Here is a 14,890-nt window from a genome sequence, read left to right as displayed (position 1 = left end):
TGACGTCAGCAGGTTTGGTCGTCGTGGCTGATGCGCGCGAGCGAAGGCGAAAAAGGGGGGCAGAGCGCGAGCGCGCGACAGAGAGGAAGAGAAAAAACTCCCAGCAGGCCGAAACGGGGTCACGAACTATGACCTTTCACAGGAGAAAAACAATAACAAATCATTTGGATTAACCGTAACGATTATAAAAATACGTCAACTAACTTCACAGGTAAGTCGTATTTGTATTTTTTTTTGTTCCCAGCGACCGTGGACGGTGCGTTAAATAGGCAAGATAAAAAGCGTTTTTCTGTCGCTTATCAGCTCGGGGAAGGATCCCGGTAGTACGGAGAGTTAATGACAGGCCCTGTGATGCTGACAGACCGCATGTTTACTAGCCGCTGGCTGAAAACAAGCGTGTCGATCACATTGTGCCATCTTTTGCACACACACACGCCTTCCTCAGCAGCTGTTTTATTATTATTATTAATTTATTTATTTTTACAAATAAACACTCATGTAGAATGTAGCTGGAATTTTTATAGGAAAAATATATGCGCGCGACGTAGTGGACTGAGAATTAGCCTATTAGCCAGTAGGCTAACCCTATCGGTGTGCTGCAAAGCCTGACTTCTATACTGTTCATCACTTGTTTCTACCCGTATTCCTGGAAACCGACATTCTGCGCTTCTATTGGCTATTACAAATGATCTGCCTGATTGGACGGTTCAGTGGCAAATCCAAGCGCAGGAGTCGGGATGATCTTCAAATCATATCAGAAAGGGCGGGATCTGTCGCAATATGGGTGGGGAAATAAGGCGACCCTTTTACCTTTGCCTTCTCGGGGAGGATGTTTTTTTTTTTTTCTTTTCTCCCCCCTATCCGAATATACAGTATGCACGAATCCGTTTATAATTCGATAGACTTGCATGAAGTAACTCCCGACGAAAAATAAAATAAAATAGATGTTTCAAATTGATTTTAAGAAACGGCATGCAATATTTGAGTGTCCTTATTTTGGCATTCCGCCAGATTCACCATTTTGTGTCTTTGCCCCTCTGATAGGAGTGTGGGGGATTTCTGTAGTTTCTCTGCTGTCATAATACAGCACGAGTCAGCGTTTCTAAATAAAAAAAAAAACTTATTTAAGTTTTTAAAATAGATTAAAAGATAAATTGTGCTTTAATGTGTATATTTAATAGACGCTGTATGACATGATTTTAGGTTCAGTATCTTAGTGAAAATGCAGCGTTCAAGAGCATTAGGACAGATGACTTATGTGAATTAAAATATAATAGCATTATTTATATATATACAATTTTAAAACGACCATTTGCTTGTGTATACCTCACAGGGGTGTAACTACTCTTAAAATAATGTGAGCTACCGTTATAATAATGTACTGAACCTTGCATGGCATGCGCCTTCTTTCAAATAATCCACTGTACTTATAAAACAATGCACTCTACTTTCACAACAATGCTGTATATCTATAAAGTAACTGAATGTTGATGTGTAATGAATCAGTTTGACTTGGAGGTCATAATGTCATTCGAAGAAGTTAAAAAAAAAAAAAAAGCATTGCCTGTAAATGTGCAAGATGATACCAAACTGTTGGAGATTGGAGTGTGATGTGTCAGTACAGCAGTACATCTGCTACAGTAGTATATCAGATTTAAAACTGAAATCAAACATTAACGATGATTTACCAAATGTCCAGTTTGTAAGCATGCTGACTGTGCAGTCTCCTTAAACTAACCCTCAGTGAAGTGCATACCCTTTCATTGTTATTTCAAGTGTTTGAATGGTTGTAATAGTATAAAAACAAAACATTAAATCTTGAGTTTACATTTCTTATTTTATTTATTTATTTATTAGACAGAGGGAAATAGTTAAAAGCGCTATACTAATAAATTGAATAGAATTTTTTGAATTTAAGTTTTTTATGTTATGCCACATTCTGCCACGGTGTTGGGCTACGAATCAGAAGGTTGTGAGTTTGATTCCTATGTCCACCAAGCTGCCGCTGCTGGGCCCCTGAGCAAGGCCCTTACCTCTCAATTGCTCAGTTGTATAAAAATGAGATAAAATGTAAGTCACTCTGGTTAAGGGTGTCTGCTAAATGCTGTAAATGTAATGTTACATAAAGCTTTAAATAACATTATTTCTGAGCTGACTTTTCTGGTTGACCCTGTAAAAATATGAAATATGATAAATTGGTAATGGTGTGTTCTGGTTTTCAATTTAACATAAAAGAAAAAAATAAACACACAGACACCATGGCTGGGCTTGTTGCCCTGTTCTTAAAATGGCTCGTGCTTGATTGAAGTGAAAACCGACACCTGCACCAGGTTTGTCTGGAAAAGGTTGGACACCCCTGGTTTATAGTTACCTCAATATTGTTTACAAATCCTGGTACTGACATATAGTATACAGACTATATACAGGTAATACACAGACCAAAAACCTTTAGTTGGTGAGCATGCCAGATGCCAGATGATTCAGTGAATGTTTCTGTGTACATAGCTGTATGAGTGCAGTGTAATGTTTGACATGTGCTGTTCATCTGGTGAACAGGTCCATCGGGACATAACAGATGCAGCAGTGGCCTTGCTTCAGTAAGACACTTGCTAATGACCTTATATCAGCATGACAACCAATCTGGCGATGCTGGCTCAGCAGATAGTGACCACTGAGCAGGTAGCCGAGGTGAGTGACCTTCGTGTAAATGTGAAGGATAGATTGAGTGAGACAACAGCCTCTGTTAAAAGTGTAGATTAATCAGAATTCTTCCTTGTTATTTCTTAAAATAGAAGATTTATCCAGGATGCGTTTTTTTTTAATATATTATAAATTTACTGTACTGTACACATGGCATGCACATATATTTGAAGTCTTGAAAAAACTTGAGTTATCCGATGTTTCAACAATCCCACCACCTTCTACAGAAAGTTTAATCAATCCCACCACCTCCTGCAGAAAGTTTAATCAATCCCACCACCTTCTACAGAAAGTTTAATCAATCCCACCACCTTCTACAGAAAGTTTAATCAATCCCACCACCTCCTGCAGAAAGTTTGATTAATCCCATCGCCGTCAGCAGAAAGTTTGATCAATCCACCACCTTCTACAGAAAGTTCGGTCGGTTAATCCCACCACCTTCTACAGAAAGTTTAATCAATCCCACCACCTTCTACAGAAAGTTTAATCAATCCCATCACCTTCTACAGAAAGTTTAATCAATCTTACCACCCCCTGCAGAAGGTTTAATCAATCCCACCACCTCCTGCAGAAGGTGTTGGTGGGATTGATCAAACCCACCACCTCCTGCTGAAAGTTTACTCAATCCCACCACCTTCTACAGAAAGTTTAATCAATCTTACCACCTCCTACAGAAAGTTTAATCAATCTTACCACCTCCTGCAGAAAGTTTAATCAATCTTACCACCTCCTACAGAAAGTTTAATCAATCTTACCACCTCCTACAGAAAGTTTAATCAATCCCACCACCTTCTACAGAAAGTTTAATCAATCCCACCACCTCCTGCAAAACGTTTGATCAAACCTGCCACCTTCAGCATAAAGTTTGATTAATCCCATCACCGTCAGCAGAAATTTGGATCAATCCCACCACCTCTAGCAGAAAGTTTGTTCAATCCCTCCAACCCATACAGAAATAGACTAATCTCACTCCTCCAACAGAGAATCAGACCAATCCCATTTATTTCAGCAGAAATTTTAATCTTTCCCCCTGCTCCAGCAGAGATTCAGACGAATCCTCCTTGCTCTACCAGAATGTTTAATCAGTCTCAGCTGCTCTTGATCAACACCTTAATATTTTAAACTAACCAAGAAACCAGTTCACAGAGAATCCACACACCAGAAGCCAACAGTATCATGACTGGAATTTGACAGTTTAGCACGTCACGTGACATTAGATTATGTGATTTTAGATTCAAGTTGGTATGAAAAAAATCTCTGTGAAAATATATTATTCTACTTAATGTGAAAGTCACCAGCATGCGTGTTTGTACGGCTCTTTGTGGCTCTTTTTATTGCATGGCTGGTCTCCATGGTAACAAGGCACACATTATGACCCGCAATGGACGAGTTTAACGAGAGGACATCTTGCCCCCATTCTCTTATTTGCTTTGTGTGTGATATGCACATTTTGATTTAAATGTCTAAGGGTGTTTGTGCTTTGCAGACACAGGCATCCCCAGCAGACAGCCCGCTGATGAGTGCTTCTCCACAGCGCATTCAGATCATCTCCACTGACTCCTCTGTCACCACACCGCAGAGAATACAGGTACATGACTTTTATTTCTACACATGGGTCACTTTTAAACAGAATATAAGAAAATGACTTTGATGACTTCATGTGTCCAGGAAAATTTGTAAATGTTTTTGACTTATGGCTGGAAGTGAATATCAGGGAAGTATTAGTAAGGTGCAAACACTCGCTTTTAGGTCGTTTAAATGACATATTTTTTGCATATTTCCATTTCAGCTCATATATTATTTGAAATATATAAAATTAGAGGAAGTCACCAGACTTTTTGTAGTTCAGTGACTAAGGTTCTCTTCTGTCTTGACCAATCACCTGCATTTAAATAAATGATTTACTCAGTCCTGAGAGATAGAGAGGACTTTTATTATGTTGGCTTTGTAGCAGCCAGCATTCTGTTTTCCTATTTAAGATTAGACAAAAAATTATAAATAGTAACTCCTCCTAGGGCTTTCGAGCACCAAATGATGTCTGATGTTTGTTGCGATTACATTTCTAAGCGATTCAAGTACCAGTACTTCTGGTACCAGGTCTCACAAAGTGGCCTTTTTTCCCCCATAGACTCCCATTATAAATTTTGGAGGTTTATAACTCGGCAAGCTTTCAAACTATCTACACAAACTCGGTCAGCTCCTTTTGGGTGATACTCTGAACAAAGTTTTACATTGATATACTGGCCTTTTGGTTGTCCCGCAGCTCCACCCTCAAATTATGCAACATCAAAAAACTTTTTTCCAACATGGACATGTGACATATCAAAACACTCAGAACAATGAGGGGAACTTCCTCACGTGTATTCTGATGATGTCACATGACGTCACGTGATGTCACATGAAAATCAAAAAATAGCACAACATTAACAGGTAACATATCAAAACAATCAGCCCAATGTGGGGAACTTCCTCAGGAGTATTTTGATGATGTCACATGCTTGTCTCAGCTTAGCTCCAAATGTTTTGGCAACCTAGCTTTCTGTCCACTTGCCTCCAAAAGCAATACTAACCCTTATGTCCCCTTGCCTCCAAAAAGCACCATCTGTTGCGAATACTTGCATCGTCAAAGCCAACATCAAAGTTTGTTGCAACGAACTTTACAAATCTAGTTTTATTTACTCTTTCTCTTTTCTGACTAAGTGTTGAAATGACAGGTTAAAAAAACTATGTTATGCAAACTGAATTGCAGAACAGCCTGCATTTATTCTCCACTTCACCCTTTAAACAGTGGTTCCCCTGTTTAGTGTAGAAGTGTGTAAAAAGTAACACAAACGTGCTTCAAATATGAATCTTGTTTGTGCAGAGAAAGGTCACGTTCTTTAACAAGGAAATTTGATTCAATGTGCACATTTACTGCATTTATTCCTTCATTGCACTAGTTTGTCTTCTAAACTTATAGGTTAATCATGACAAGAGTTAGTTTTAGCTAAACGTATGTGTTATACCTTCATCCTAACAGGAGAATTTTACTGAGCTAGAAGTTCTTTTGTAAGTCTTCACACACAGTGTAATATTTCATTAAAACAAATGATCAAATGAAAATTGGTTGCTGTATTATTTATATTTATTTATTTTAGGTCCTTTGCTCATTAAAAATCTTAAACATGGCATTGACAGGATCTTTTGTTTTGATTTTGCAATGTCTTTTTTTTTTTTTTTTATAAACAAAACTACCTGAATTGGCAAAATTACAAGCACAGGATTCTTCTCTCAAACTACTACCAGTGGAAACACATATATGACTATATGACAGCTGTACTCATGTTTCATGCACATGAATCAAAGAGGGATTTGGTTCGTCTAGCTTGATTTTGCGTCGTCTGCAAGCTATGAATAAAGTCTTCTATAAGGAAAGACAGCTTTTACGTTGACTTCTAAATCTTTTATGTTACAACGTGTCAGATTAAATGTGGAAGAAATCAATAAATATAACCATATAACTTTAACTTTGATTCTGTTGAGATACAGGAGGAGAACATACTTCAGTTCAGGAAAGTCTGTGGTCTTCAAAATTATATGTGAAGGGTTTTTCCAAACTGCCTTGAAAGATTTATGAGAAGCAGGTAGATTCATAAAATGTAGGAGAGCTCCATTTTCTGGACTATAATACAAATAATCACATTAGCAGCGAAGAGGGAAGTTGATTACATTAACATGCTTCTGCTCAGATTGTGACGGATCAGCAGACGGGACAGAAGATCCAGATTGTGACGGCTGTGGATCCGGCAAGCGTGCCCAAGCAGCAGTTTATCCTGGCTGCTCATGATGGAACTGCAACGGGCAAAGTCATACTGGCGTCCCCCAGCAGCCCTAGTACTAAACAGCTCATCTTTACCACAGCTGACAGCCTGGTGCCTGGTCAAATACAGGTACGTGCACACACATGTACACACGGCATGTAGTACATACCTGCTTGTCGGCATCTGTGGAAAACAACCAATAATCAACTACCAACAAGATATTGTTTGGGAAGTGGACTATTTGTTTCACTGCTGCACTTAATTACACACACTGCAATGTCACTACAATTTTACTAGTCACTGATATGTTGAGAATAATCCAGTATACAAATAATATCTGGCCTAGCTATTCCTGTTTTATAGGTTATAACTAATATAATGAACTCCATACATGGGTTAAAGATGATGTATTGAACAAATATGTGTTTTTGTTTTCCTTATGTGGTGGTGCAGTTTGTCACAGATGCAGTCTCGGTGGAGAGGATTCTGGGTAAAGGAGGAGAAATAGGCCGGCAACAGCCTGTAGAGTACTGCGTCGTGTGTGGAGACAAAGCCTCCGGTAATAACACACACATTTACATTTACAAATAACAGTCATCACATGCGAGTTTACCTTCTTCTGTATAGCATATCTAATACCTGTGTGTGGGGGTTTGGTGGTTTTTAGGGAGGCATTATGGAGCTGTTAGCTGTGAGGGCTGCAAGGGGTTCTTCAAGCGAAGCGTCAGGAAAAGTCTGACCTACAGTTGCCGCAGCAACCAAGACTGTGTAGTCAACAAGCACCATCGCAACCGCTGCCAATTCTGCCGCCTCAGGAAGTGCCTCGAGATGGGCATGAGGATGGAGTGTGGGTGTTTTTTTCTTCTTTGCACATACTTGCACCTTACACATACTTTCATTCAAGCTTTTTGCATGCACCAAAGCATTGACATCAAGCGATAGATAGATAGATAGATAGATAGATAGATAGATAGATAGATAGATAGATAGATAGATAGATAGATAGATACTATTACAATGACATATATAACAGATATTTTATTAATAACACTGTACTAATACTGAATATGGCCTCACGTTGGCTCTCAAAACAGCCTTGGTTATTCATGGTGTTGGAAACTTTCATGCTGTAAATTTCTATCACATCCCAATGGTGTTCAACTGGATTCGGATCAGGTGACTGGGAAAGCGACAAGAACAAACACTGAACTCCTTGTCATGTTCATAAAAGCAGTTTGAGACGACATTTGATCTGTGACATGCTGGATGTTACCAACAGAGGATGATAAATTGTGGCTATGAATGGATGCACATGATCAACAACAATACTCAATTAATCTGTCGCATTTAAGTGACAATTTGTTGGTATTAACAGGCAAGCATTCCAAGAAAACATTTCCCATTCAAAGCAGGTTGAGTCCATGGAATCATGCAGTTTGTGCCAAATTCTAACCCAGGCATCTATGTGCTTCAGTAGAAGCTGAGATTACATTACATTACATTTACAGCATTTAGTAGACGCCCTTATCCAGAGCGACTTACATTTTTATCTCATTTTTACACAACTGAGCTATTGAGGGTTAAGGGCCTTGCTCAGGGGCCCAGCAGTGGCAGCTTGATGGACGTAGGAATCGAACTCGCAACCTTCCGATTGGTAGCCAACATTTTAAAAACTAGGCTACCACATGCCTCATCAGATCAGACTTTTTTCCAGTCTTCATCTGTCCGGATTTGGTGAGTCTGTGCTCACTGCAGTTTCAGCTTTCTCTTGGTGGCTGATGTGATCTGCTGTAGTTGCCCTCATCCACCTCAAGGTTTAACATGTTGTGCATTCTCAAATGTGTTTCGGCACAATTGTACTGAGTTATCGGTTTTGTGCTGAATCCTCTGTATTACTGTAACCTTTCTGTCAGCTTGCATCTGACTGGTTATTCTCAGTTGTCCTCTCTCATCAATCAGGGGTTTCAGTCTCTAGAACGTCACTTATTGGATCTTTTTTCCTTATTGCATCATTGTGAGTAAACTCTGAAGACTGTTGTGTGAAAATCCAAGGAAATCAGCAGTTATAGAAATACCAAACCAGCCTGTCTGCCACCAATAATCCTGCCACATGATGTCAAAATCACTGTGCTCCCATTTTTTCTGCATTATTGTATACATTGCACTGCTATCACATGGACACATTAGATAGCTGCCCGAATGAGCAGGTGTACAGTCCAGGTATTCCTAATAAAGTGTCTGATAAGTACTGTAGCTTACCTGGTTCTGTGTGTTTGTGTGTAATACTGCAGCTGTGCAGAGTGAAAGGAAGCCGTTAGACCTTCCTAGAGAAAAACCTGCGAATTGTGCTGCATCAACTGAGAAGATCTACATCCGAAAAGATTTGCGAAGTCCCCTTATAGCAACGCCGACATTCATCACAGAAAAAGACGGCACACGGTAACACACACTGATTTCTTTGGGTTACATTGTTAGTCTCTAAAACACAAACACATACTATGTTTCAGGTGTGGAGATGCTTAATCATAGTCCCCATTAGCTCAGAAGTAGCTTTTTTGTAAATCAAAATCGAGTGTTTTTAACGAGTCTTTTTTATTTCATGTGTAAACGAAAATTGGTTGTTTAAATACATATAATTTGTCTAGCTCTGGGTTACTGGACCCTGGGATGCTGGTGAACATCCAACAGCCTGTCATCCAAGCAGACGGCACGTTACTCTTAGCAACAGACACCAAGGTAACATACTCTTCCAGTGCATTGTTTTATAGATGAATATATTTATCGAACTGTAGTCATGGATACCAATGTACAAATGAGTCTAATCAAATTAAAACAAAATCTTATCTTGGGTTAATTTACATAACTTGTGTGAATTAATGATGATTTGACCTTTAGACAGAGAGCAGCCATGGGGATTTAGGCACACTGGCCAATGTGGTGACATCATTAGCAAGTCTTAGCGAGTCACTCAATAATGGGGATGGAGACATTACAGCCAGCCAACAGGAGGAGTCTGCTAGTGAAATCACACGGTACTGACTTTCTGTGTGTGTGTGTGTGTGTATGAGAGAGAGAGAGAGAGGGCATCTGTATATTTCAGACAGTGTGGGTTAAAGGAAGTCTCCTTGTGTGTGTGTGTGTGTGTGTGTGTGTGTGTGTGTACACAGTGCCTTTGACACTCTGGCCAAAGCGTTAAACCCTAACGAGGAAGGGGAGGGGCAAAGCCTGTCAGAGGCGGAGTGTGTGGGCGGAGCAACTATACAGGTCATCAGCAGAGATCAGGTTACACCTCTTATAGAAGTGGAGGGTCCTCTGCTCACGGACACGCACGTCAACTTTAAGGTGCGTCTCTACACGTGATCAAAATGTCACTGCCATGTGTTTTTGTATATACAATGAAATGTTTTAATAGGGACAATACATGAAAAACGACGTCTACTCCAGAACCAAACCTGAAATTATTACAACATGGTAGCATTTTTATATGCCCTCAATCTCACTTGGTAATTTCTACTATTTACCCCATTAAATTATTTACCTGCAATAGAATTGTTTCCGGCTCCTAATGTTTCTGACTGCATGACCGATTCTGCTTATGGTTCTATGACCGGTTTAAAATGTGTGTATTTGTGAACAGAGCAGGTGTTTTACAATAATTGCATGCAACCTGAGAGTGAAAAAAAAAGAAGGACAAATGCAGAAGAGGTGAAGTAGTAGATTTAATAAAGCTTCTATGCTCTAAGTGACCGAAACCATGCTGTTCTCTATTAAAGCATGCTCGTAGAGAACAGTTTCGGTCTGAATACTGCATAATAAAAGAGCACATACAGTATAATAAACCCTTACATCATCCTATTTATGATTCTTTACATCTTCTGCTAACATAATTGACCTTTTGTTTATGTATACATGCACATTCACACTTTTTTTTCTCTAGTTTACATAGTGTAAATATTGCTATGTATGTACATTCCATCTCATTTCATTTTATACCCATGCTGAGTAGAGTTGCATCTCTCTCTCTCTTTTTTTGCTTCTCATGTTTGTTAAAGTGCCGCATTTTTCTGATGCCACGTTTGCTCTCAGATTAAAGAATCATACAGACAACATTCTTTTGAAATCCTTGATAAAATATATGTGGAAGTAGAGTGAGTGTCTCTTCACAATTCCATTAGCAACTAGACACAAAAACGTAGCACAGTAACATTACACTTGCATCAACTCATGTTGCACATATGCTTAAATGCACAAGTATAAATCAGCCTTATCACTAAACAAAGGAAGAGTTTACAAATCTCTGTCTCTGTGTCCTTCCCTCTCTAGCTGACAATGCCCAGTCCCATGCCCGAGTATCTGAATGTCCATTATATTTGCGAGTCTGCCTCCCGCCTGCTGTTTCTCTCCATGCACTGGGCACGCTCAATCCCAGCCTTCCTAGCTCTCGGGTGAGAGTCACTGTATGTGTTTTTGGCCCTATTCAGACCTGGAATTATGTGGACTGTCTCTGTCTGTCTGTCTGACTGTCTGCCTTTTTACTTGTCTTTCTGTCTGTCTGCCTGTCTCTGTCTGTCTGTGTGCCTTTTTACTTGTCTGTCTGCCTGTCTGTCTGTCTGCTTTTTTACTTGTCTGTCTGTTTGTCTGTTTGTCCCTTTATCCGTCTGTCTGTCTTCCTGTCTGCCCTTTTACATAACTTTCTGCCTGTTCCTTAATCTGTCTCTGTCTGTCTGTATGTTCGTCCCTTTATCTATCTGTCTGTCTGTCTGAATTTTTACCTATCTGTCTGTCTGCCTGTCCCTTTGTTTGTCTGTCTCTCTGCCTGTCTTTCTGTCCGCCCTTTTACCTATCTGTCTGCCTGTCTGTCTGTCTGTCCGTTTATCAGTCTCTCCCTTTATCTGCCTGTCTGTCTGTCCTTTTATCTGCCTGTCTGTCTCTCCCATTATCTGTCTGACTGTCTGTCCCTTTATCTGTCAGTCTGTCTGTCCCTTTACCTGTCTGTGTGTCTGTCCCTTTATCTTTCTTTCTTTCTTTCTTTCTTTCTTTCTTTCTTTCTTTCTTTCTTTCTTTCTTCCTTCACATTATAAACCAAAACATAATGTTCTGATCAAATGGAGCTACAAAAATGTAGTGGATTTAGTGAAACATAAAGGTCATCCTAATGAATATATATACTGCATATATATATACAAAAAAGAAACATAACCGTAAGCTCACTTTAATGTTTGTTTTTACACAGCCTTGTTTTCTTTACAAACCCGTCATTTCCTTCCGTCACAGGTCTATTATTAGAGGAACTTCATTGTAGAATCTGATGTGATGAACACATCATTACTCAGTCTGTTGTAAAATTCGGGTATGAATTTATCGGGATCTCGTACCTCGTGACATTAAACTTTAAAGACTGATGACATCACACTCTGTTACACTGGATTAAGTAACTCCTTTTTAATTTAAAGAATTCCACATGTTGATTGGATGCCGCTGATTGGATGGTTAAATGTTGCATTAAATCTTTAAAATGTTATCAATGTAAAGAAATTTGAATTGTAAATTTGCCATAGCTGCCCAAACCTAACAAAAGTTACGGCAGACTATATTTAAAGCCGAGTTGTTTAAAAACATTTAATTGAAAAAAAAAAAGATTTTCTAAATTTAGCAACAAACAGTGTATGTAAAAGTAAACCATTGTATGTTGAGCATCTTTAATCTTGAGTGTACAGTATCTATCTATATATATATATACATATGTATGTATGTGTTGGTGTGTTGCAGGCAGGAGTGTAACACGTCTCTGATACGAGCTTGCTGGAACGAGCTGTTCACTCTCGGCCTGGCGCAGTGTGCTCAGGTCATGAGCCTCTCCACAATCCTGGCTGCCATCGTCAACCATCTGCAGAGCAGCATCCAGGAGGGTAGGTCAGCTCTGTAATGCTCTTGGTTTTTGGTTATTACAAACAATTTTTCTTTTTTATGGAGAAATGTGGCAGTCCTTAATGCTCCAGTAACTAATCACTCCTGTGATACTTAAAGACAAGCTGTCTGGTGAACGAGTGAAGTTGGTGATGGAGCACATCTGGAAACTGCAGGAGTTCTGCAACAGCATGGCCAAGCTGGAGACAGACGGCTATGAGTACGCCTACCTGAAAGCCATCGTCCTCTTCAGTCCAGGTGAACACTCTTTCTTACACAGGCTAAAGAATTAGGGATAGTTGGAAAGGTGTTGGCTTACTGCTCAAAAAGGCTGTGAGCTCAAATCCCAGGACCATCAAGCTACCACAATTAACCCTTAATTGCTGAGTTGTTATAAAAAGAGACACGTCGTTCCATCAGTAAATGTTTTGTTCCTTTTACACCACAAAATATTTTACTTTGTATTCTTTTGTACATAGGCGGTAAAACAGGTATATAATACGTCACCATTTTTCTCAGAAAACTTTAAGATTCGAAGACAAAAATCACACTTGAGCAATGCATTATTACACATAACTTAATGTCCGAGCTGATTTGTTTTGTTTTCTTTGTATGGATGGATTACTTGGGTTGTTACAGACATCTGGTAAAAAATTCATGTCAACAGCAGCTTTAAAAATATATTTAGTGAGAAGAATACTGACGTGTTCGATGCTTATTTTACCTTTATCTTTATTTAGCGCTGTGGAATGTCTGCAGTACAAGTTAGTAATAAACAGTCATTCACTTTCCGGCTTAATATTTATCATGAAGTTAATAAGATGAAAACACAATGCATGTCTCATGTTTATCAAGAAAACCCAAAGCTTAAACACCTCCTTCACTCTGTAAGACCACCCAGGCCTGAACAGCAGCAGCCAGATCAAGAAGTTTCAGGAGAAAGCTCAGATGGAGCTGCAGGATTACGTACAGAAGACTTATCCAGATGACTCATACAGGTATGTATTTTAATCTTTGCCTCGTTCAGCACTCTGGTCATACTCTTTACCTTATTTAATTACTTCTTCTGTTTGGATGGGCAGATTGGCGCGAACGCTGATGCGTCTTCCGGCTCTGCGTCTGATGAGCTCCAGCATAACGGAAGAACTTTTCTTCACCGGACTAATCGGAAACGTACCTATTGACAGCATCATACCCTACATCCTCAAAATGGAGACCGCCGATTACAACAGCCAAATCACTGGTCCCATCGCATGACTCCAGAGCAGCCTGTTTTGATCTACAGGTGCAGACTGAAATCCTACAATCTCCCGTCGTCACTTGCCTTCATTGCAAAGCAATGCAAAACTTAGGACCATTACTTTGTTGTTGTTGTTGTTGTGTTTTTTATTTTCCCGTTGTGTCGAGCATTTCATTTTCCTAACAAACAGCTGTATCAGTCACACTGTCTGTCTGACTGAATCTTACTTTTTTTTTGTACTTTATTCTAACTCTTACTTAAGGTTTGCATTTCAATTTCACCTCGTTTTATTTTTCCGCAAAGGAAATTCGGCTCTTTTTAAGCACTTGATATGACTAAGGAGAAAACTTATCATGCGCACGCTTTTGTATTATTTTAAGAGCTATGTATTAAGGATTTGACTCCACAGTGAACTGTACTAGTGTTTTAGTAGTGTAATGGAAATCAGGCCATGTTCAGTTGGGATCCTGAAAATAACCTCATTGTGAATTCTTATGCAAAAGAAGTTACATGGGTCTCTCTGTGACCCGGGGTCCAATCCTGCCTTCTATTACGTATTATATATACATATATATATATATATATATATATATATATATATATATATATATATATATATATATATATATATATATATATATATGAGAGGGAAAGAGCAGGAGAGAGAAGGAGAGATGAGACCCTGATAAACAGGCACTATTAGTTTTAGGATCTATTTCGCGGACGTACATTAAGCTTAGTAATGTCAGCGCTGATCCATTATTTATAATGTAGTTTTAAGCCGTAGTTCCGGCGTACTTCATGTTTTACATATACCAGATACATGCAAACTCAGTTTCTTTAACTGCTATGGAACCTCTGCTGTTCAGACAATCAGCCTATAAAAGGATAACGCACTTATCCTGGACGATTCATCACTTTTCCATCATTTACTATGCTAATATTTCCTCCATCCTTCAACCTGTCAAGTTGTATTTATTTGAACAGTCCCTCGTTATATATCAGCTCCGGTCTTCTATCAATAGGTAGTAATTTGATAGCAGTCTCACGTTATAGAACAATCTGAGAGCATTCTCAGTGGAAAATAATGTAGTGAGCTTTATTGTACCAGCAGGTTTCACACAGTTAGTATTCCATTATGCTTTAATTTATTCATCATAAACAAGCCGTCGGGGCTCCTGTGTGTTTTCTGCCATATGAAATCATGACAGCTATCTTCTGTGAAACGTACTCAAAGTACAAT

At 39.1% G+C, this 14,890-nt stretch overlaps 1 protein-coding gene across 5 annotated transcripts; it reads left to right on the top strand.

Annotated features, from left to right (window-relative positions):
* Positions 1 to 44: 44 nt before the first annotated feature.
* Positions 45 to 14,243, top strand: nr2c2 (nuclear receptor subfamily 2, group C, member 2). Of its 5 annotated transcripts, none has more exons than XM_047823078.1 (16): positions 45 to 211; positions 2,557 to 2,688; positions 4,187 to 4,288; positions 6,429 to 6,629; positions 6,954 to 7,059; positions 7,168 to 7,347; positions 8,792 to 8,939; positions 9,146 to 9,236; positions 9,396 to 9,532; positions 9,668 to 9,842; positions 10,824 to 10,945; positions 12,270 to 12,409; positions 12,528 to 12,665; positions 13,148 to 13,171; positions 13,263 to 13,405; positions 13,490 to 13,631. In XM_047823078.1, the coding sequence occupies exons 2-15, from the start codon at positions 2,629 to 2,631 to the stop codon at positions 13,394 to 13,396; spliced, it is 1,758 nt and encodes a 585-aa protein (XP_047679034.1). In that variant the 5' UTR covers positions 45 to 211; positions 2,557 to 2,628; the 3' UTR covers positions 13,397 to 13,405; positions 13,490 to 13,631. The 5 variants fall into 5 exon arrangements, with proteins under 5 accessions (XP_047679034.1, XP_027022758.1, XP_027022756.1 ...); XM_027166955.2 differs by having other exon boundaries at positions 46 to 211; positions 13,300 to 13,405; positions 13,490 to 14,242; XM_027166957.2 differs by lacking the exon at positions 2,557 to 2,688 and having other exon boundaries at positions 13,300 to 13,405; positions 13,490 to 14,243.
* The last annotated feature ends 647 nt before the right edge of the window (positions 14,244 to 14,890 follow it).

The sequence above is a fragment of the Tachysurus fulvidraco genome, chromosome 14 (assembly GCF_022655615.1).
Source record: "Tachysurus fulvidraco isolate hzauxx_2018 chromosome 14, HZAU_PFXX_2.0, whole genome shotgun sequence".
Taxonomy (NCBI): Eukaryota; Metazoa; Chordata; class Actinopteri; order Siluriformes; family Bagridae; genus Tachysurus; species Tachysurus fulvidraco.
This window is presented reverse-complemented; position numbering and strand designations above follow the sequence as displayed.